The sequence below is a fragment of the Kogia breviceps genome, chromosome 2 (genome assembly GCF_026419965.1).
Source record: "Kogia breviceps isolate mKogBre1 chromosome 2, mKogBre1 haplotype 1, whole genome shotgun sequence".
In the NCBI taxonomy this organism is placed as follows: Eukaryota; Metazoa; Chordata; class Mammalia; order Artiodactyla; family Physeteridae; genus Kogia; species Kogia breviceps.
In genome coordinates this window covers 186608469-186633013 of record NC_081311.1, presented here as the reverse complement: position 1 = coordinate 186633013, position 24545 = coordinate 186608469, and the positions used below count along the sequence as shown (strand labels likewise).

The window sequence follows — 24545 nt, the reverse complement described above, 5'->3', positions numbered from 1 at the left end:
AAGCTATCAAAAATAATTTTTTGGTTTTGATTACTTATTCATTATATAGTCAGTCACAAAAGAGTAAGAGCCTCAGGCTGATGGGCTAGACTCTGGAACTGTGAGGCCTTCGGATGAGTGATGGGTGTTGGTGAAAGGATGATAATTAGGCATTTGGTTAATGTGGTTAAAATTTGGGGGTTGACCCAGTTGCTTCTCTGCATGACAATCAGATGTTTATATTTTAGGGTCAGGGATAAGCCCTTACAGTGTGTTTCCCAAACCTGTCTGATATGTATTTCTGTTTTTAATAGGCATCTCGTATGATTTTTATGATGAGACTGAATTAGGAAAGTGACTTAAAACCTTTGCTACTCAAAGTGTGGTCCATGGACCAGCATCATCTATAACACCTGGGAGCTTGTTAGAACTGCAGAATTTCAGCCTCTACCCAAGACCTATTGAATTAGAATATGTGGTTTAACCAATTCCCCAGCTGATTGTAGGCATGTTGAGGTTTGAAAAGCACTGACTTAAAACAGTAGTTCCCACCCTCTTCTGATGATAATGATTACCTGGACTGTGCCTTCAGAATGTACTATTTACCAGGCCTTTCCCTTGAATATCCTGATTCATTAGGTCCAGATGGGACCAGGCCATCTGTATTTGTCATAAGCCCTATTTTTCTTAGAAGCTCGAACTCTCATGGTTGGAATAAAACCTCAAGGTGATTTAATCTAGCCCCTTAGCTGATGTTTAAATGCCCCCTATACAGTTGCTTAGTTAAAGGTTTTCTAGCCTCTACTGAGACGCCAGTGAAAGGACACGCATTACCATGAGGCATCCTAGCCCATTTTTATTTTATTTTTTTTAACAGATTTACGTTATTTATTTATTTTTGGCTGCGTTGAGTCTTCGTTGCTGTGCGTGGGCTTCCTCTGCTTGCCGTGAGCGGGCGCTGCTCTTCGTTGTGGTGCGCAGGCTTCAGTAGTTGTGGCTCACGGGCTCTAGAGCGCAGGCTCAGTAGTTGTGGCTTAGGTGCTCCGTGGCACTTGGGACCCTCCCGGACCAGGGCTCGAACCCATGTCCCCTGCATTGGCAGGCGGATTCTTAACCACTGCGCCACCAGGGAAACCCCTAGCCCATTTTTAGACATCTAGAAATGTTAGAAAGTTTATTAGGTTTGGGGTTTTTTTTAATACTCAGCCCAAATTTGATTTGCTGTAACTTTAACCCATTGTCCTAGTTCTGTTCATTTTGTATACTTTCTATACACAGAATAAATTAGTTTATCGAATGTTTTGGTTAATAATGAGCAAGTTTGTTTAATATTTTAGGATAAAGGCTCCAATGTATAAACGGGTAATGCCTAATGGAGAAATCCAGAAATTGATCGTCACAGAAGAGGTAATAAGGATCCGTTCTTATTTTTCTTCTAAACCATCTCTTTTGTGTGTGTCTCTCTCTAAGGAGACCCTTCTGCTGAATGTAGTGCTCTTTGATCACTTGTAAAATGGGTGTATATTTAGCCTCTGGCTCTTAAAAATTGTCATTTCGTTTTTTACCAAGAAGTGAAAGGGAACACAGCATCTGTTTTCCATGAATAATTTTGGAAAATAACATCCAAATGTTTGCTTAAAATACATATGAGATATAATTGTTTAAATTGTGGTATGTTAATAAAATTTAGAAAAAATCTTTTGGGGAAAGGCTATTTTGGTAGAAATGTTAACTACGAGCAAACTACTTAAGGGTTAACTTTTTTTCTCAGTAATTCAGTAAATTTTCAGAGATCTTGCTGAAATGTAAATTGCATGAGGACAGTGACTTTGTCTCTTATCACCACTATATCTTACTGTTGATTGAATGAATGAATATACACTTGTTTGAATGAAAATTTGTGACAGCTAACTTTCTATTACAAGATGATATTATGAAGAAAAGCCTTAACATTTACCATCTCTAATGATATAACGAATTTCAGACAGCTAAAATACGCCCGTACGCTGTTGCAGCAGTTCTCCGAAACATAAAGTTTACTAAAGATCGATATGACAGCTTTATTGAACTTCAGGAGAAGTTACATCAGAACATTTGCAGGTTTGTGGTTGCATCTTCTTTCTTCCTTGCCTCCCGCTCGCCTTCCTGTCCCTCCTCCTTCCCTCCCCTGCCCTTTTCTCTTCCTCTTTCCCTCCCTCTTTTCTTTCTTCCTCCACTGTAGACATTTTTCACAGCATTTCTAAATTAATCATATGTGGGAGTAACAGGAGTTTAAAGTTAACTAAATTTGAATAAGTTTAAATTTCATCAAACAGCTCTTTGTTACTGCTTATAGTTAGTGAGTGTATCCATGGAGAAATAAGAGATATATTTTGAGTACTATATAGAGAAGAAATATCTAGTCCTAGACATTTTCTTGGTTTTTGTTTTTTGGTTCAAATCATTAACAGTGGATTATACTTCGAAATAGTAAACGATGGTAATTTGAAGTATGACTTATTTAAAAAATAGACAAAAATTTTTGGCTTGATCTCATTTTTTGGGTGAATATAATTATAAATTGACAGGTGAAACTTGAGACTTTTAAATAACTGAATTTTCTTATTCTGTCTTTGGCATTGCTACACATCATTTCCCATACAGCTCTCTTTAGTGTGGTGATCTTCAAACCTATATAATTGCTGAACTCCTAAAGATCGAGGAAGGTAACAATGGGAGTCCTTGAACTAATTTCAGTTTTTCAAAAATCCTAATAGAAAATATATATTTACTGATGATAAGAAATGTCAGCCTTTAGCTAACATACCAAGTTTTTTTTTTTGTTGGTACTAAAATATATAAACGTAAGTTATCTCATGCTACTCAAAGATATGATTAACAATTACATATGTCTTGAGTAAAAATTGAAAAAAATAATGTTTATATTTTAATAATTTCAGTAGTTGTAATTTGGTAAACTGTGGAAACTAAAAGAGGCTTTTGTGTAAGGGATGGTCTAGAGACAGGGTTAGGGGGACCTTGGGTGTTTTCTGGTGTGAAAAATATTTTTAAAATAAAATACCTGTGGTTAAGCTCACAAGGTTTCTTTTTCTTGAAACATTTTTGCGTACATCATAGAAGAAACTTTTTCTCAGATTCTGAATAACATTTATTCCCAGTTCTTTTATAAAAATCTATTTGTCATTTTGCAGATGTTATTCTTAAGCAAAACAATAAGAATTAAAATATAGTTTCAAAATATAGGACAAGATAGAGGATTTCTGACAAGGACTGATACAGCTAGGAAGTACTTGAGCCCAGTTATCTGTTCTGGTCGTTTGAAGAATCTAATTTTTATGTATATTGGAAGGCATTTCCTTAATCCAACTTTAAGCTCTGTTTTATGCAGTATTTTTGGAAATCATGAGCTTTTTCTAAGGGGAGAATAAATCACATCCTAATACTCTAGTGTGCCAGAGTCAGTAAATCCTAATTTACGTTTTTCAAGAGAGATATTTATTTCATTTAAATTATACAATTTACTGGCATAAAAGTTGTTTATGATCTTCCCTTATTATCCTTTAATATCTGTAGTATCTGTATCACCTCTTTCATTCCTGTGTCTTGTCTCTTTTTTCCCCTTGATCAATGTAGCTAGAGATCAGTGTACACATTAATTACTTGAGTGTGTATCATTGTGTATCAGTTTTCAGAGAACCAGCTTTTGGTTTCATTGACTTTTCTCTGCTTTTTTCCTCTATTTTTCTGTTTTCACTGATCACGCAGTATTCTCTCTGGGGCTAGTTAGTCCTTACTACTGAGGCAAGACTTTGTTCTTACTTATCCATTGCCATATGAAGAGAGGTTTTCAGTCTGTGTGAGCACTGTTGCCTTGGCTGGTTCTTTCCCTGGCCTTGGCTGGTTTCCTCACATGTACACACTGATTAATATTCAGCTGAATTCTTGAGGGGGCCCCTCTGCAGATATCAGAGTTCTCTGTCTGAGTAGCTCTGTCCTCCCCAGTACTCTGTGCAGTGAACTCTGGCCATCTTGATCTCCCTAGACTCTCAGCTGTGTCTCTTCAACTTAGGGAGTCCACTGGGCTCTAACCAGACCCCGTTTCCTGCCCTGTGACTTGAAACCCTTCCAGGCAGTCAGCTGGGCAGTCGTAGGGCTCACCTTCTCTGTTTCCTGTCTGTCATCTGCCCTTCGTAGCCTCATCTCCAGTGCCAGCCATGGAAACTGTTGTCTTATATGTTTTGCCTTTTTTGTGATTGTATCAGGCAAGAGAGTAAATCTAGTCTTTGTTACTCCATCTTGGCCGGAAGGGTCCAGTGAACTTTTTACTTCAGTTACTTAATTGTTCATCTCTATAGAATCTGTTTGGTTCCTTTTTAAAAAGTTTCGGGTTTTTTGGCTGTTATTTCCACGTCTGTTCATTATGTGTATATTTTCCACATAATTCTTGAATGCTTTTTGTAGTGGCTTTTTTTTTTTTTTTTTTTTTTTTTGTAGTAGTAGTAGTAGTAGAACGTTTTAAAAATCTGTGTGGTGATTTGAAAATCTGGGTCATCTTAGCATTGGTTTTTATGGGTTGCATTGGTTTTTATGGGTTGGTTCGTGTGGAGTATGTCATGTTTCTCTGTTTTCATACGCACTGCTTTTTGATTGCATATAGGATATTTTGTTATGTAAGAGGCTCTTATTTTGCTCTTTTTCTCTGAGAAGTGGTTTCTGTTGCAGGCAAAGAGTCTTGAATACTTAGCCTGACTCAGACTTGAAACATTTGGCTAGATGAGACCTCTGCAGTTGGCAGCAGCAGAATTTTCTGCCCAGTTCTTTGAGCTACTGCTTTTTCACAGCAAGACTTTAATAAAATTTCTGCCAGTAGAATAGGTAAAATCTTGATTTCTGACTATTTGTTGTTTTCATATCTTTTTATATTTGGGATATTAATCCTTTTTCTGTACCTACATTGTAGACCTTTTCTCTCAGTGTGTCTTTTGGTTGTATAAAGTTTACAGTTTGGATATAGTCAAGTTTGCCATTCTTCCTATATGACTTTTATGTTTTGTGTCTTAAGAAGGGATGTTCTGCTCCACAGTTTTAAGCATTGTTCTCCTATATTTTCTTTGAATAATTTTTATGGTTCCGTGTGTGTGTGTATGTATGTTTGCCTTCTGTTTTTCAAAATGCATAGCTCTTTGATTAATCCGGAATTTGGTTTTTTGTGATTGGTTTGAAGTTGAAATTTAGTGACATTTTGAGGTGCTGTTTCAGGATTAAGAAATCAATATTAATGTCCAAGAAAACATGGACTTTCTTACCTATGAATTTGTCAATTATTAATTTATCTAAACTTACTGAACCATGTATATTTCTACCTATGCTAGTATAGAAACATGTAACTCATTGAGTAAAGTAACACTTCCTTTAGGCTTGTCAACAACTCTGTTCAATTTACCCATATTTATTAAAGTTCTAGTCACCTGTCTTGGAGTTTGACCCCCCAAATTTTTTTTAAAATTTAATTTATTCAGTATAGTTGGTTTACAATGTTGTGTTAATTTGAGGTTGACCAAAATTTGTTTCTTACAAATTTTAAAAGCTATGTCATAGTTCATGTAATATGGACTTTAACACATTCCTTGATTACTAATGATTTTATCCATTTGATATTTAATTGTGGTTATGCATACATATTCAAATATATGTACACCTAGTCTAAAACACGTTTTAAGAATTCTTTAGAACATCATAAATTCTGACCAGGTTTCTCTTTTTGAATTGTCTTTTGGAAAGCTTAGAGCCAAATTTGTGATCCTCTGTGATAAGACTGTAAGCTTTGAAATTCTAATTTAGTATCAACATTGTTTCTGGCTTCGTTTTATATCCCTACTTCTGTTTCTTTCTCTCCTACTTTGTATCTTTAAGTTCCTAAAATTACCTTAAATCCTTTACAGATAAACTGTAGAACAAATGAAATTAATAGCTCTTGAAATTTCCTTACATATTAAATTTTAAATATAATTCTCAGTTCTTTAAAACTAAATAATTTCCATTAATAAAGCAATATAGCTATGTGACAGGAAATTTAGGAAAATATGGAAAAGCCAAAAAACACAGGAGTTTTTTGGTATTTTATTCTAATTTAATAAAAGATTTATGTTTACTTGAGGACACTAGAGGAAATAGATTAAAAGAAGGTAAAGGGTATGTTGACTTTGAAAACGTCCTAATAACATAGTACTAGAGAAAACATAGTGGAAGGGATTTACTTCAGCTGCTGAAATAATGTGCTTTAAGTAGCTTTATATTTACATTCCTCATAATTTTTAATGGTTGTGAACCTGCTATATAGTAGTAACAGGCTATTTTAAGGAAATGTCTAAAAATTAAAAACCTGTACTCTATATTATCTTTAGAATTTCTGCTTTGAGATATTCAGATCGTTTTCTGTTTCTCTTTCTGTCTCTCCACATTTAGGAAAAGAGCCTTGGTTGCTATTGGTACCCATGACTTGGACACTTTGTCAGGCCCATTTACTTATACTGCAAAGAAACCTTCCGATATCAAATTCAAGCCTCTAAATAAGACCAAGGAGTATACAGCCTGTGAACTGATGAACATATACAAGGTAAACGTTCTTTTATGTTAATGTAATAGCTCTGGATAAATCATGAAATTCCTCCCAAATCAAGTCTTAATTAGGGCAATAAAATGAGTGCTTGAGAAAATAGCAGTGTCTGGGCTCCAACCCAGAGATACTGATTCCTTTGATCTAGAGTGAGGTCAGGGTATAGTTTTGTTTATTATTACTTTTATGTATGTATGTATGTATGGCTGTGTTGGGTCTTCATTGCTGTGCTCAGGCTTTTCTAGTTGCAGTGAGCGGGGGCTACTCTTCGTTGCAGTGCGTGGCCTTCTCGTTGTCGTGGCTTCTCTTGTTGTGGACCATGGGCTCTAGGCACGCGGGCTTCAGTAGTTGTGGCACGTAGTCTCAGTAGTTGTGGCTCGTGGGCTCTAGAGCACAGGCTCAGTAGTTGGGGCGCACAGGCTTAGTTGCTCTGCAGCATGTGGGATCTTCCTGGGCCAGGGATCGAACCCATGTCCCCTGCATTGACAGGCGGACTCAACCACTGCACCACCAGGGAAGCCCTGTTACTACATTTTTATCCTCTCAGATGTTTTTAACGTACAGCCAGGATTGAGAACCACTGAAGTAGGTCATACTGCATTGTAGTATTCGTATTTAGGTATAACTAAAACTCATTCAAATATAAGGAACAATGAGATTTAGCTAGTTTTTTGTAGCACGCACTATTAAAAAGCGTCTGCCTCCCATGATGAGCACTTTAGAGTCCAGCAGTGAAAATGAATTCAGTAGTCACCTTAAATTGTATTTAACAAATAGTAAAAGAGGTGTCATTTGGAAAAAGCAGCTATTATCATTGACCTGATTTGCAAGTGATTTCTTCCTATTTATCTGAATAGTTGTGTATGGTTTGTGTTTTGCTTAAGGTGATTCAGGCTTACTCTGCACGTCTGTTTTCAGTCTTGAAGAGTGATTGTGGTCTTATCTGTCCCCAGTAGGAAATGAGGCTATATAAGGATTCTGAGATATTAATTTACATTAGAGAATATTATACATTTAAAACTTTGGGGGCTGTTTTATTGTTTTTCTGATTTTTCTCCCCTCTTTTTATGCTAGGTAGATATGTAAACTAATTACAGTGACAGAAATAAAAAGCTAATTTTGTTTGACTTAATTTTTTTTTCAGACTGACAACCACCTAAAACATTATTTACATATAATTGAAAATAAACCTCTGTATCCCGTTATCTATGATAGCAATGGTATCGTCCTTTCAATGCCTCCAGTCATCAATGGTGAGTTATTTCTTAAGCACCATAGGTTTTTTGCTATTTCCCTCTTATTCTTGATCATTTCTGTGGAATTCTCAAATAAACTTGACTGAATCAATCAGATGACTCAATCTGAGAATCTCAGGTCTTTTGTGGATTTTATTGTAATAGTTCTTTTCATTCATTTTTCAATATTTTACTGGTGATTTTTATGTAATTTATAAATGTATACATATTTATAAGTTTATAAATATTTTCTGGGGCTAGTCTCTGGATTCTGTTATGTTCCTCCAAAGGGTGTTGATATTGTGGTTTTAGCAGGTAATTCATTTAGTCAAATTCTGTCTGGCCTGCTGTTTTATAGTTAAACTAAAATTTTAAAACTGAATTTTACCCTCTTAACTCCTTTCTGAAGCTTTTGTTGAAGAAGCAACTTGAACGTATTTATAAAATTTAGTGATGTCAGAGCCATAGATGTTTGCCCTTCTGGAGGTGAGAAGGGGGTTCAGTTGATTCATGATGGGAAGGAGAGTCTTTTCCTTCTCAAGATCTTGGACTCTAGTACTCATAGTGGGCTTCGGAGTGAGCCAGATCCAAACCCAAATCTTAGCCTTGCCACTTGTTAATAGCTGTGATCATGTTCAGTAAGTTTAATCTCTGAATCTTAGTTGGCCTGCCTGCAGCCCTGTCATAGATCGTGGTGAAAATGAGATGAGACAACTGTTAAGCACCTTACATGTGGAATGCACTCAGTAAAGCCTTGATTTTATTTTATCTTTATTCTCCAGCTTATAATGGGAGCTTAGAATAAAAGTTGTATATCTCCTTACCTCTGAGGTGTCAGCTTATATTATGTTCTAAATTAAAATGTAGTTTCTGTTTTGTAGAGCTTTTTCGTGCACTTTTATTTCTGAAACTGATCGTTTTGTCATTATTGTTTTGTGTTTGTTGCAGGAAATCATTCCAAAATAACAGTAAATACTAGAAATATATTTATTGAATGCACAGGGACTGACTTTACTAAGGTAAATAAAACTTTTTTTCTATTTTTGTACTGTCAGGATAGATTTTTTACTTCTGGGCCAAGACCATGTGGCTAAACTTTAAAATGTGTTTATTTTGTAGGTGGGGACATACTTTAGCCATTTAGAAAATTAGAAAGATGTAGCTATTCTGTACTTTGGTTAAGGTGCTTTCATCTAGTTGACAAATGTTTAGTGAGCAGCTACTATCTTTCCAATGCCATGAATTTAATAATGAGTTACATGTTCTTCAAGGAACTTGTCATCTTGTGAGAGAATTAGCCAAATACATTACTGTAAAACAGAATGGGATATACATTGTAATGCCATCTGTATAAAGTGTTCATCTTAGTTGGCTTAGTTTGGATGCTGACTAATTTCGTACCTTTGTGTACTTGATTAAAAAAAAAATTAAAACTAACTGGCTATCAAGATTTATTTAGCAAATTGATAAAGGGTTTATACACAAAGATGTCTAGAATATGTAGAATACTGATCGTTCAGTCACTTTTCGTCACTATATATTAGATTGGATTGTTAGGAAAGCTTTTTTTATGGCATATTTTTTCCTTACAAATGTTAAGTAAGCCATAGAGGGCGGTGGCAATTAAGCAAATTAAGAAAGGTAAACTTGAATGGCAGAAGGCCGGAGTGTAGACATAGGGCAGATAAATGGCACTCACATGCATCTTACAGGATTGGAGATCCTTGTAAGATATTTCATTTATAACTTTTATATACCATATGTGCCTTCAGAAATATTGTCAGGGTAATATAGCTTTTCCTGTTAAAAACTTTTTTTAAATTTGCACATTAGCAGACCTTGGATATCTTTTCTGAAGCTTGTATATGAGTGAAGTATATATAAAAGCAAAGCATATATCCCAATAAGGTTACTGTATTTTTTCTCTTAATTAAAAAAAAAAAAAAATTAACAAATCTATATGGCCTTCACTATGTACCAGGCATTGCTCTATGTGTTTTATACACACACATCATATTCTTAATCCTTATATTAACCAAATGAGGTAGGAACTTTTATTATCTCTACTTAACAAACAAACAAAGGTACAAAGACAGTAATTAAGTAACATGCGCAAAATCAGACTGGTGGTAAGTGCTTGGGCCAGGAGTCTGGCATCTGGCTGCAGAAACTTATGAGACTGATAAGGTTTACTGCCATAGTGAGCCATCTGTCTTTCTTGAAATTTGCTCAACCCAAGGGAGGGGGTGGGGAAATAGATGATTTGTCTCAGTCATGGATTGTAACTGTCAGAGAACCGCATAAATGCAGAACACCTGAAGATAAGGTCGGGGCCTCTCAAGCTCAAGAGTTTTTACTCCACTTCTTTCTTTAAAATTTATATATACAGATACAGTTTTAGATGTTTGGAGACTAAATTATATTAAATATTAATTCATTTCCAGCTGATGGAAGAAAGTATATTTATGGGTTACCATAATATTTGTTTTTTTCCTTTGCAGGCAAAAATAGTTCTTGATATCATTGTTACCACGTTCAGTGAATATTGTGAGAATCAATTTACGTAAGTTCGTTCGGCATCTTTATCGATGATGGCCTGTTGTTCTGAAGTCAGAGCACTAAGGCCTTGTGCTAAAATATAGAGATGAAATATGTGGTTCCTGTAACTAGAATATATAATCTCTTTGGGGAGCTAAGACATGAACAAATGATGTATAAAGTAAAGAGTGATAATAAGTACCTTAAAAAGTTTCAGTGATGTTCTGGCCGTTTGTAAGGGCAAGTTACTGCTAGCTGGGGCAATCTGGGTAGACCTCATGGAGATGATGAAATTTAAGCTATATTTAAGGATTTGAGAGTGAACGTGGAGAAACAGCAGAAGGAACAGCTAAACAAAAGTAGAGACTCATGTATAAGAGCGAAGCATATATCCTGTATATGCTAATAAGACTACTGTATTTGTTCCAAAGCTACTTTTTTATTTTAAAAATTGCTTATCAAACCTATATGGCCCTTACTGTGTACTAGCATCATAGCTTATTCTAGAGTATTATAATTCAAAATAAATGTATAACTGTAGAAAGCATGACTGAAATTGTATGGGCAGTGTTGGTTATTTTTTTAAATTGATTTGCATTTGAGTGGTTGTGTCAGTCAGCTTTCATTGTGTAACAGCGTGACCCTGGTAAAGCCTGGAATGTGTGTGTCAGTATTGGCAAGGTGTTCTTCAAGGATGCATGCTTTGCAGGACTGGGAGATAAACTTCTTAAGTGGGTGCTGCCTGAAGAGACATGGGAACCCCAGGAAATGGAATAGTAATGTTGTGTATGGGAGGATTAATCCAGACAGCAGTGTTGGAATGTGGATAGATTGAATGTGTTGAGGCTGCAGTTGTAGACCAAGTGAAAGTTTTGTTAACCACACACATTTTTAGAATTTATGGCCCTTTTTTCCCCTGAAGTTTTATTTTTACTTACATTTAATTTTATTTCTGGCTTTATTTTTGTTTTCAGGGTTGAAGCAGCGGAGGTAGTTTTTCCTAATGGAAAATTACATACCTTTCCAGTGAGTATAGAAGAAGTGACTTGGTGATGATGACTTTGACAACAGCGATAACATTAATAATAATAGCTATAGGGTGCTTTTGGTCTTTCTGTCTGTCTGTGCGTCCACCCACCTACACGCCAGGCACTGTACTGTGTGTATTACATGGACTCAGTCCTCACAGTAACCCTATGAGGGTGGGTGCTATCATTAGGCCCTTGACCTTGAGATGTTAAATAGCTTGCCTCGGGCTTCCCTGGTGGCGCAGTGGTTGAGAGTCCGCCTGCCGATGCAGGGGACACGGGTTCGTGCCCTGGTCCGGGAGGATCCCACGTGCCGCGGAGCAGCTGGGCCCATGAGCCATGGCCGCTGACCCTGCGCGTCCGCAGCCTGTGCTCCGCATTGGGAGAGGCCACGGCAGTGAGAGGCCCGCATACCACAAAAAAAATAAATAAATAAATAAAATAAAAATAAATAGCTTGCCTCTTACTATTCAGTGGTGGAGCTAGGATTAAGCCCAGACAGTCCCAACACACTATATGATACCACACTTCACTCCCAACCCACTACCTTATACCACAGCGTTATAGGGCCATAATTCCTGTGGTTTATTCCCTTATTAACTAGGTACCTAGGTAATTTATAGTTTCACCCCTTTTAAGGTTAGTCAGCCCTCCAAACCACTGGACCGCCACGGAAGTCCCAATAGCAGTTTTTTAAAAAATTGATTTTAGTTGCTGTTATCGGTTAGCTTTTCTTATGTAACAAACCACCCCAAGATTTACTAACTTCAAACGACGATCGTTTGTTTATATCATGATTCTGTGGGTAAGCTGGGTAGTTCTGGTCAGGACTGGCTGGGCTAATCTCTGCTAGGCTCCAGCTGGTTGCTAGGCTAGCAGCTGGATGACCTGGGATGGCCGCACTGACATGCCTGCGTCTTGGCAATGAGGTGGACAGGTCAAGTGCCTCTTGTCCAGCAGGCTAGCTTGGGCTTCTTTACATGGTGGTGGCTGCACTCAGGTGATAATGCTGCTTCTGCTTTGAGAACTGCATTTTGAATAGCAAGCCCATTGTCCTTACCTGAGTCCAAACAGGTTTTTAAATTTATGGCCTTTTTGCTAGTGGCGGTTACAATTTTGAGAGTAATCTTGTGATAAATACTCATAGGTATGTTTCCACCGTTGCTGAAAAGCCTGGATTTTATGTGTGTTTGTTCCTATCTCACATGGTAGAGTTACGTACTGTTTGAAGGAGAGTGAGTACTAATTCATGAGATGTTCCCAGCCTGGCTGTCTCCTGGAGCAGATTGATAGCTAGGACTGGGGCATAGTTGCTTTTCCCCACCTGAAAAAAATGATAGGAAAGGAATGACTTCATAACACTTTTAGATTTAGTATGATGGATAGTACAATATGGCACATGAATTATTCTTTCTTAGTCATAAACACCTACTTGCATGAGGTGAAATTGAAAATCTTCAGCAGGATTTGTAAGCATTTTAGAAATGATGTGATGCAGTAGTCTTTTGCTGAAGAGAATGGTGATTGACCAAGTAAAAGAGAAAAATGTTTGGCATTTTATAATATTTCCAAGCAGTTCCAGTTGTCTAGCAAGTAGAATGTTCATATATGAATATAATGTAGCAGATTATGTCCTGAAGCGCACTGAGTTTATTTCTGATATCTGACTCTAATGACAACTTCTTGGGATGGTAATGAAACCATAACAATAATGAATTGAATTAGAAAGAGGCTAATGCTGTATCTGGCAGGACTGATTTCAGCTTCTCAAACTCTTTTTCTCTCTAAGGAACTGGCTTATCGAAAGGAGATGGTGAGAGCTGATCTAATTAACAAAAAAGTTGGGATCAGGTATGCTCTGAAAACTTATTTCTTTATTTACTGTTGAAGAGAATTCAAGAATGAAGTACACATATGAGTACTTAATTTTCCCTGAAAAAATGCTTGGAGAGAATTTTGATATCCCTTTAGAGTAATAAGTGACAATAGAACATCAGTTAGGATGTCTGGTGTCTATTGGAATTCACAAAGACAGGTTTCAGGTCGTAGCATATTTTAAAACAAAATATAAACATGTTTAAAATAATCCAGTGAAGTTTATGGTTTGTACGTTCCTATTTCAGAGAAACTCCAGAAAATCTTGCCAAGCTTCTGACCAGGATGTGTTTAAAGTCAGAAGTCATAGGCGATGGGAATCAGATTGAAATTGAGATCCCTCCGACCAGAGCTGACATTATCCACGCCTGTGATATCATAGAAGATGCAGCTATTGCTTATGGATATAACAACATTCAGATGACTCTCCCGAAAACATACACCATAGCTAATCAAGTAAGATTGCACCCTTAAATAAACACTCCTTATTGTTAGAAACTGATTATTGAATGCCAGGAAGGCTTCGAGAAAAACAGAACATAGGAATTAAGCAGTCCTGGCCATGCTGTGCTCTGAGAGGCATTTGCTGTGGAGAGGATGCAAAACAGATGCCCGATTGATTAGAGTCCATTGAAAACCTGGGGTGACTAGTTCTTTGAAGAAAGACAGGTTTCGAGTTTGGAGCCCTCCTTGCATCTCTAAGTAGGAGATTCATTTTCTGATCCTGGGCCTGAAGGCAGATGTGGCGTGTGGGAGAGGTGGAAGCGCGGGGGGGTTGTACGTCTGGGTAGGAGTGTTGGGGTAGTGAGGTGATGGGGAGGGGTCGGTGTGGTGGGGAAATGGTGGGATGAGCAGCATGTTAGAATGGAAGGGTGGTTTCCTTTAAGTGGCAAGTTTTCTATAAATCTCTCTTTTTTAATAAAAAAAAGTGGGAAGTTTTATTGAGGTGAAATAATTTCTTCCCCCCAGTTTCCCCTAAATAAACTCACAGAACTCCTGAGACACGACATGGCAGCTGCTGGATTCACTGAGGCACTTACCTTTGCTCTGGTATGTTGTACATGCGTTTTGTGCCCTGCTGATGGTTTTCTTTGAATCTCCGAATTACTTGTTCTGTGATTCCTTATATGAATTTATAAAAAGTTACAAAGAACACTTTGTTACCTGAGATTGTGTGATTTCTGGTAAAGAAATGAAGATCTCTTTTTTTTTCAGTCACAGAAAAGCACGAAGGACTAAATTTTAGAGTTTCATGGAATTGTTGAGGGTTCACAATGAAGTTTGTAACCAAATTTATTAAGTTAGAATTTTTAGTCTTAATTTGGTTGTGGCTGTACCCACTAGATGCCGCCCCGGTTAAGGGCTTGTGGACTGCTCCACGTTAAGCCTGTTACTTCGTCTTTGAACATGTTCACAGACATTTGCTTTGAGTTGAAAAGCTGACATGAAAGGCCTAAGTCAGGAAATGAGTTTTATTACAAAATCAGACAGAAATCTCCCTCCCCCAGCAGATCGAGCATTTGAAGATATCGAAATGTGTCTGCAATTTGTAGTTTCTTTCTCTCTCTTGCTGAGCTGTGCTATGGTGCCCACAGTGTACTTCTTGGCTATTCAAGTCCGTTTCAGCTTAACGATGCAAGGCAAAAACCAAAACAACCAGGCAAGCTCCCCCCCACCGCAGTTCCAGCTCTAAACGTCTCCGTCTTTTAAGGTGTTTACAGAAGGCCGTGGTGGGAATCACGAACAACAGTACGCAGAGGGCTGGTGAGGAGATGCAGCCTCTCTCACGTCACTTTATCGAGCCTCTGTAATTCACAGGATGTTCTTATTGGAAGGGACCTTCCAGATCTAGTTCAACACCTTCCTTTTTCTTTAATCTTTTTTTAAAAAATAATTTATTTTATTTATTTTTGGCTACGTTGGATCTTCTTTGCTGCGAGTGGGCTCTCTCTAGCTGTGGTGAGGGGGGGCTACTCTTCGTTGTGGTGCACGGGCTTCTCATTGCAGTGGCTTCTCGTTGCGGAGCACAGGCTCTAGGTGCATGGGCTTCAGTAATTGTGGCACACGGGCTCAGTAGTTGTGGCTCTCAGGCTCTAGAGTGCAGGCTCAGTAGTGCTGCACGGGCTTAGTTGCTCCGCGGCATGTGGGATCTTCCTGGACCAGGGCTCGAACCCGTGTCCTCTGCATTGGCAGGTGGATTCTTAACCACTGCACCACCAGGGAAGTCCCAACACCTTTTTTCTGGTTTAGAAATTTTTTTTTTTTTTTCGGTATGCGGGCCTCTCACTGTTGTGGCCTCTCCCATTGCGGAGCACAGGCTGCGGACACGCAGGCTCAGCGGCCATGGCTCACGGGCCCAGCCGCTCCGCGGCATGTGGGATCTTCCTGGACCAGGGCACGAACCCGTGTCTCCTGCATCGTCAGGCGGATTCTCAACCACTGCGCCACCAGGGAAGCCCTAGAAATATTTTATTCAACAACATTTATGGAACATCTGTTACATGCCAGGCACTGTACCAGTGAGGAAGCCAGAGGCCAAGAGAGGATAAGTACACCCAGCAAAGTTTACACAGACAGCAGGAGAACCATGACCAGAATCTGGCCTTTTGACTTCTTGAGGAGTGCTTTTCTGTTATGTCAGACTGAATGCTAGGTTTGAGTACCATGTCATTCATATATGTACCACATATGCATATGCAGTCAAGAGGAACAGTGATTTCATGTGAACCGATATACAAAAAATAGCATAAGAAATGTATTCTGTTTTTTAGAAATGTACTCTAGTTTTTATAATTATGTTAAGTGGCAAAGGAGTTGATTTTGTAACTATGTAGCCCCACGCATCTAAGGGGGAGCACGTTCTCTGCCTCCTGACAAGTAGCTACTCTGCAGAGAGAGTTTGTCTTCCACAAAGGGCTTTGTGTACATGATTCCATCTCTCAGTGCAGCCCTGTGAAGTAGGTGTTTCTGTCGTACACAGCAGTTAATTGAGGTAATTGTCCCACTTCGCACAGCCAGTTGGCTGTGGACCAGGGATTCCAGCACAGGTCTGTCTGTACCCCAGGCCTATGACTGAACTGTCCCAACAGGAGTGCCGGAAACAGTCTGTTCAGTTGTCCAAGGTCACTTCAGCACTTTATCTCAGTGGGGCGGGGCAGGGCGGGGGTCAGAATTAGGTGCTAGAGTATTTCAGATTTGTAGTAACAGTTTTCCTATAGGGACTTCAACATGAAAGGTATTTATAAAATCACATGCTTTCTAAGCAAACCTAAACATCACTGAGCCTTATATCTAGTTTTGCACAAGAGTAACGGCCCTTTTCTTTCTAAAACCCAGCCCTTGACTTCCCAGGTGTAAGTAATTCACATATCATCATCATGATTTTTGCTATATCTGCATACCAGTTGTAATATTTTCATTTAAATTAGCTCACTTTTAAAACTAAAAACCTACTTTAGCCTTATTTAAGAATATTTGTAAAAATTATGGGCTTTGTGTACTTATTCTATTTTTTCTAACAAGTAAATGTGTTTATTTAAAATAAACACATAGGGCTTCCCCGGTGGCGCAGTGGTTGAGAGTCCGCCTGCCGATGCAGGGGACGCGGGTTCGTGCCCCGATCCGGGAAGATCCCAGATGCCGCGGAGCGCCTGGGCCCGTGAGCCATGGCCGCGGAGCCTGTGCTCTGCAATGGGAGAGGCCACAACAGTGAGAGGCCCGTGTACCGCAAAAAAAGAAAAAAAAAGGGTAAAATAAACACATAAATATTAACACTTACAAACATTTCATCCTGTATACCAGCTACTGCTACTTCAGGATACCTGATTTAAATTGCTTCTTACCTCGATCCCTTATGGTCCATCATCATGATAAAGTGCAAGGTCACTCAGATACCTAGCTGTGTAGCCATGTGTCTATGGGGCCTTTTTCTTTGATACAGACAGTACTAGTTCTGTTTGAGAATAGATTGCGTCATGTAAATTGCATTTCCTAATTGGTCACGTTATGTCTAAATCTTGTTATTAAAAGTCCTTCATATTATGGAGGAAAAAATGGTTATTCTCAGCATGCCTGCTGCGATTCTCCACTGCTGCAGCTGTGGTGGTGCAGGGAGCTCTTCTCTGCTGTGCCTGGATGTGTCTTCAGAATCCTTCCTGAAAGAGCAAGGCACAAGTCATTAGAACTGGCATTGGCATAAAATGGATCTCAAGCCATTCTTTTTTTCTAAGTGATATAACAGACCACTAGTCCTGAGGACAGTTTTCTATTTTGCAACCTAATGTTGGAAAACAGAAAAGAGTAACTGATGGTACTTCAGTTTTCATGTTAAGTTTTAAACTCTTTCAAACGTTAACATTAATATATGTGATAATTGTTTATTCTTAGTAATGACATTAATTACCATTAATATTTTTTGATCACTTAGTTTGTGCCAGGTATTGTATTTTCTTTATCTCATAGTCATTGAGATAAAGACTTGCTGGATCTCACAGTCATTGAGTTTTATTTTCAGAATTCTGCCTACCATCCTGGTTTTTGGGGGTGACAGGCATCTTTCTCTTTTTGGTGGGTGAGTGCTTAGGAGTTTGCTCATTACCCAGAGCTTTATCAAGCACATGTGCACAGAAGTTAAATGACACAGTTGAGGCCATTTGAATTCTGCTCTTAGTCCCACCATTCTGTCACAAGTCAGTACAGATTCTGCAGAGGTTACAATAGTAGTCAAAACAGAAAGTCATTATGAGCGCCAAGGAAGGAGAGAGGATTTCTGACTGGAGTCCTTAGGGTTATTTTTATGGAAGTGGTGGAAGAGATGTCTTTTAAGTAGAATCTTGCAGGGGGCGGCGTGGCAGCATGTCGGGCAGGGAGGGCATTTCAGGTAAAGGTAGGGAAAAGTGTACAGTTCAGGGAATGAGTAGGGGATTGTAGGAGACTCGACTGGTAAGGTCAATGGGAGGCTAGCTTAGGGGGGCCCAAGTACAGGTTATACCACCAGCTGCATGTGAAAAATGTACTTTAGCTCTGCATCATGGTTAGAACTCATTGTAAGAGAATTATTAATGTTAAATTGCATCTGCTGTGGACCTGAATTTAATTGATATATGTTTATACTCAGCTTATTCTTAGCTTACTTTATATAATCTACATTGCCATGAGGCCATCAAAAGTTGTTACAGCGTTAAATGCCTTTTTATATTGGATTTAGTCATGGCTTTTCCATATTGATCTATTTTTATGTATTTCTTAGTGCTCCCAAGAAGATATTGCTGATAAACTGGGTTTGGAGATCTCTGCAACAAAGGCAGTCCTCATAAGTAATCCTAAAACAGCTGAATTTCAGGTAAGGGTTTTAAGTAGTTAAGAATTTGGGTAAAAACTGAGAGGCAGTACATGAGTTATGAAAAGTCTCTTCAGTTATTTTATCTCAAATGGCAAAATCATAGAGCTTCTTTAGAATTTCTTCTTGGATAGGTTTATATTTGGTTCTTACATACATTGGTGACAAAAATTCTTTAAATATTTTATAATCTTTTCTTGATTAACCTTATAGGTGGTTCTTACATACATTGCTGACAAAAATTCTTTAAATATTTTATAATCTTTTCTTGATTAACCTTATAGGTGGTTCTTACTTGCTTTGTGCTATCTATACCTAGCCCAGCCTTTCTAGTCTGAACTTTCCATTTCACAATTGATTTTTTTTTTAAGTACTATTTTCAGGTTTCATCTCTTTTCCATCCATTTGTAATAAGTGAAACTACACCTGTTTCCAGTACCGCCATTAAGTCTTTTACTTCGAAATAAGTCGTTATGCCAGTTCTGGACTATGCTGACTGTGCCTTTCATTGTAATGGTCTAGTTTATTGGCAGTTTCATGTGGAGGTTAGGAATATTTAAATGAGAGTGATACTCCCTTAATAGTAAACGTTAAGTGATTTACATGATAGATTCGGACCTTAACTATAAAAACAGCATTTCAAAGTTATAGCATCTTTGCTTATTAATGACTTTGAATCGTCTTATCTCTTTCATACTAATAAGCTCATTCTGTTTTCCTTGTATATGCATTTCAGTGGTTTTTTAAACAGGCTTTAGAGAAGAGAAGATCATGTCTTCTAGAATCAAGGGGAATCTTAGAATTGGAAGGAAATGCTTTTCAGCAAGTTAATTAGAAAATAATACATGAACTCTGATTTGAGATAGTTTCTTTGGATCTTGGTTTTCACTTTTGTAAAAGTAGTGTCTGGATTAGTTCTAAAAATTCTAAAAGTTCTAAAAATGTTAAGATTAGATTTTTTAAAGTTAGATTTAATGTATAGAGCTACGTACTAATGTGGCAGATTAGAGCTAGACTAAAGAACTAATTGCTAATAATATGCATCAAATACATAAATTCTTTCTACATATTCAGCGTCAGAACTTTGAAGAATCTTTACGCTAGTTTAGAAGGATTGTGATAATTTTTATATTTTGATTTCTGATGTCCACTAGCTTTTCTAAGACGTCTGAGGTGTTCTCTTTAATAAGAGATGTTCAGATGCATTTGGATAGAGAAATTATTTTTCAGTAAATCTTAATGGATTTTTATTTGAGTTTTTTCCAAGTGTTTCTTTTTCTCCCAGTTTTATTTCTCAAGCTTGATAGATTTCTTACAATGTGGTAATGTTATGTTCTTTAGGGTTTACATCGTATCTATTTTATATAAGTGGAAGGAAAACAAATCAGAAACACATTAAATGTGCCTCTAAATAGCTGTGGCTCAGCACACGTAAGACTCAATATTTCTGCATTAAATACATAAGAGATGAGAGTCTGTCTTTTAGATTTGACAGATTCTCTATTTTACTCCTCCTTTATGAACAGATACGTCCTACCATTACCAGTGTGGCTAACAGGTTTATATTTATTTATGGTTAAAATAAGTGTAAGTTGTTCATGGTCTTGTATCTCAATTTATTGTCTAAGCTTATTCTTTCTTTTGCATAATTCTTAACTTTGGGCTATTTTCTGGTAGTAGTTATACTAGAGAATGGATGAAATAAGAGGAATGTTATTTGCTGAAGTATGTAAAATTTTACTCTAATTATTGTAAACACAATTATAGAAAATTACCATATCCCCCTAAATTAGCAATAGTATTCCTTAATATCCTCAAATATCCAATTATTGTTCAAATTTTCTCAGGTGTCTTTTTTTAAATAGTTTGTTTGATTTGGGGTTCAAATGAGGTTCATACATTAAAGTTGATTGATGTGCTTCTTCAGTGTCTTTTAATCCACAGGTTGCTCCTCCACCCATTCATCTCTTTTCCTCTCTCCCGCTGCCCCTTTCACTTTGTGGAAGAAACTGGGTCACTTATCCTGTAGAGTTCTCACATTTCGGATTTTGCTGACTATGTTCCTGTGGTCCCCTATATTTTCAGTAAATTGAAGTTAGATCTAGGAGCTTGATCTGATTCAGGTTTAATTTTTTTATTGCTGTGAGTTTTTAAATATAAATAAATCTTATCTATAAAATAAAGTGAAAAAAAAAGTAAAAAAGTCATCTACAAAAGTGGCTTGTTTCTATTCTAGTAAGTTAAGCTTTCTTTAAACATTGTAGTTTTGTTCTGTGAATGGTTTGGGCACTTTGTCTCTGGTTGGGAAAGTGACCCATATTTCAGAAAGCACTGAGTTGAAGGCTAATAGCAGCTTTCTGGTAGAGTGAATATAGTAGGAAAGGTGGTCTCTTCTTTTTTTTTTTTTTTTTTTTTAAATATTTATTTATTTATTTGGTTGCTCTGGGTCTTAGTTGTGGCAGGTGGGCTCCTTAGTTGCAGCATATAGGCTCCTTTAGTTGTGGCTCCCGGGCTCCTCAGTTGTGGCATGCATGTGGGATCTGGTTCCCTGACCAGGGAGTGAACCTGAGCCCCCTGCATTGAGAGCATGGAGTCTTATCCACTGTGCCACCAGAGAGGTCCCTGTGTTCTCTTCTTTCCTCAACACAATCTAGCAAGTTCTTTTAAGGGCTTACTGTTACATGTGCAGGATCTAAGAGGGGCTGCTGTTTTAGCCAGGGTGGGCAGGGCAGGCCCATGTAGGACCATGTAGACCTTTGAGCAGAGACCTGAAGGAAGTAAGATAGTTACATATGAATCTAGAGGAAGAACGTATGAGGCAGAGGAAAGAGCGCGTGTGGGGGCCTGGGATGGGATCCTGATGGCGGTGTGTGGCTGGGGCATGTGCAGTAAGCCAGGGGGGAGCCGCAGGCGTCGGGGCTGGAGAGGGAGCCAGGGCCACGTTCACATGAAGCCCCATGCAGGGCACGGGTTTTATTCAAAATCTGACGGAAGTCCATTGGACGTTTTTGAGCAGGAGAGTTCCATGATCTGATTTAGGTGTTAAAGGGTCACTCTGTGGGGAGAATACTAGATTATAAAGTGGCAAAGTAGAAGCAGAGAAATCATCCTAGGAAGCTCATGCAGAGTCTGGACAAAAGATAATGGTGTTGGAGTCTGACTGCAGATGTAATACCGTTGCTCATAAAACCATTCTGGTAACATGATGTGTTGAAAGCTAACGTACCTCATAGAGCTTAGAATGAGAAATTTATTTCACAGACAAAAGCAGAGGAAGTTTTGCCCTTTTTTTTTTTAAGAATTGGAATGTGTATTTCTTATGAATATTAAGAATGAAATAACTATACGTTTTCCTATTTGTTTTGGCTACTAAGCTGAAAACTGTAGTCACAGCCTGCCCATAGCAGCTGTGTGGTTTTTTAGTGCCTACATATTTGTGTTGTTTTTCTCATTGTTCTGGTATTTTAATTGCATTTACATTTTTTCCCTGGTCCTAGTTTTTTAAAATTTGGTTAATTCATGTTAAAACTGTTTAAATATTTGTACTTCTTGTAATTTACTTCAATTACTTTGTGAAATGAAGGATATGAAGTACTGGAGTTAAAAATTTAAAATGACTTGGATATTTAGGCATTGCATTTTCCAAAAGTGTCTTCCTGTGAGACCATGGATTAATAACCAAGTAAGTCTGGTTCCTATTTGGTCAGTGCTATTTCATGTCTCCTCCTGTAGGTGGCACGCACGACCCTTCTTCCTGGCCTCCTCAAGACCATAGCTGCGAATCGGAAGATGCCCCTTCCTCTGAAACTGTTTGAAATCTCTGACATTGTAATAAAAGATTCTAGCAGAGGTAAGAATGAGTTACCTTTGATGTGTATACTTAAAGCATTTTTTATTATGAAAACTTCAACTGGATATAAAAATAGAAGAAATAATGTAATTACTCCTGTGATTCCAGCACCCACCTTCAAGAGTTATCAGCTCACACATGGCCAGACTTCTTTCATCTATACTCCAATCCACTTCCTCATATTCTTTTAGTAAAAATCTTAGACATCACATCATTTTATCAACAGACACTTTAGTTTGTATTTATGAAAGGTAAGGGCTACCGCTATATTTTTTAATAACCCAATGCCATCATTATATCTTATCATCAAATATCCAGCTAGTGTTTGAATTTTCCCAATTATTTCATAAGTTTAATTTTCATGACTGATTTATGTGAATCAATCCAAGCAAGGGCCAGATATTTGATTGCAATATCTCTTACTTTTAATGGAAAGCAAATTTTAACAGAGAATTCAATAATATTTATGAAGAGCCCTATTAAAACCTCAACTTGAAAAGCACTATGGAGTATTTCTTTTTTTTCTTACGTCATGGGATTTATATGCATATCATTTTGACGTACTTGATATCTTACTATTCTGGTTTAACAGTGACTGTTCATATTACTATTGTACCAGCGATTGTAAATGTGTTTTACCAGTTTCTGCTTCGTTTGAGGATGGTCTGGACTTGTTAGTACAGCAAGTTGCTTTGTCTAATATTTGGAATGTAGCTGTTATTTAATAAATATATTATGTGTTTAGTAAGTCCTTAAACCTGATTGCCAAGAAAGCCTGTCTCGTTCAGACTTCTCCATGTCTTCAACTTATATAAGTCTGACTGACTGTTTGAGCTGCATATGTGGTCTCTCTTGGTGAGTAATGCGCTCAAATGACTAAATTACTGGCAGTATTTCTTTGATTCCCTGGATTTAACAGTTGAAGTCCTAGCAGTATTTATTCAGTCTTACTCCAGACTCTACAGAATTCAGAACGTGTTCTTTTGAATCAGTTGACAAAAGAGGGGGCCTTTTCCTCAGTTTCTCCTGAAGAGGACAACATGGCGTCATTCTAACTACTAGAAAGTAGCCAGGAACTATTGACTGTAGACTGGCCTGTCTTAGGAAATAGATTCTGTAAAGGCACCTGTGGACTGTCCATTGCAGACCTTTCGGCCTAGGCTGGGTTCCCTCTGGCCCCACTGTGCAGCCTGCCTTCAGTTAAGTGTCACCTTGCATTCGTGTGGTGCTTTTTGCTTCCCCTCCCCCAATTTTTTAAGGTACTTTTTCTTTTTTGATTGTTAAAACATCTCTTTGAGGCAAACGGGACAAAATATTGTCCCCATTTAATATACTGGAAAATTAAGACAGAGAAGTGGTAATCTGCTCAAGGCTGCATAAAATAAGGGACTTAGAGCTAGGGCCAGAATTTTGGTCTCAGTGCTTATATCCTTAGAGAATAAAAGTTCTATGTAGAATTTTCCTTGGGTGATAAATCTGCGGTAATAGAAATCAGAAAACATTTTCAGTGCCAGCTACAAACAGTTTTGAGGGTTCTTATACCTCAAATCATCCTTTGGTATAGATAACTGAGAATTTGTTGTAATTCCAATGTCAGTTTTTTCTATTAACTTTGACTTGTTACCTTTCATCCTAGTTCTTTGAGTTTTACGTTGTTTTGACCCTTGGTGATCCTTTCATATTTCTAAATATAGGATTAGGTTAATTACTCGAGATTTCCTCAAAAGTTCTGTAATACTGTTTCAGCAACAGGACTCTTCCCTAATTGCAAAGGCTCCCTGCAGGGCTGGGCATGCTCACAAGCAGGCAGCTAAGAGCCTGGACGGTGAGGGTGGGGCGCGAGCTGCGGTCCCCACAGTTGCCACAGGCAGGGTTTCGCTGTAGGCATGGAACACCGCTTTACTGTATTGCGGTCCTGGGTAGAGGTGCCTTTGCTGGCTTTCTTTTTCTCTGTGTTTCTTGGGAAGGCCCATGCTTGGAGGTTGGAAGAGAGCTGTTCTTAAATACAAGTGCTATAGGCCATCATTTAACAAATTGCTCTGGTGATAGTTCCAGAAACCCCATCCATGTACTTTTTAATTCAGAG

General features: G+C 37.9%; 1 protein-coding gene across 1 annotated transcript in view; it reads left to right on the top strand.

Annotated features, from left to right (window-relative positions):
* The window catches only part of FARSB (phenylalanyl-tRNA synthetase subunit beta), a 66800-nt gene that overhangs the window by 10692 nt on the left and 31563 nt on the right, over positions 1-24545 (top strand). Inside the window, exons 4-15 of the mRNA XM_059055241.2 lie at positions 1317-1386; positions 1964-2079; positions 6445-6595; positions 7740-7848; positions 8779-8849; positions 10332-10393; positions 11343-11394; positions 13186-13247; positions 13520-13727; positions 14241-14321; positions 18520-18612; positions 22342-22459. Of these exons, the coding sequence (XP_058911224.1) occupies positions 1317-1386; positions 1964-2079; positions 6445-6595; positions 7740-7848; positions 8779-8849; positions 10332-10393; positions 11343-11394; positions 13186-13247; positions 13520-13727; positions 14241-14321; positions 18520-18612; positions 22342-22459 (1193 nt within the window). The remainder of the gene's footprint in view (positions 1-1316; positions 1387-1963; positions 2080-6444; positions 6596-7739; positions 7849-8778; positions 8850-10331; positions 10394-11342; positions 11395-13185; positions 13248-13519; positions 13728-14240; positions 14322-18519; positions 18613-22341; positions 22460-24545) is intronic.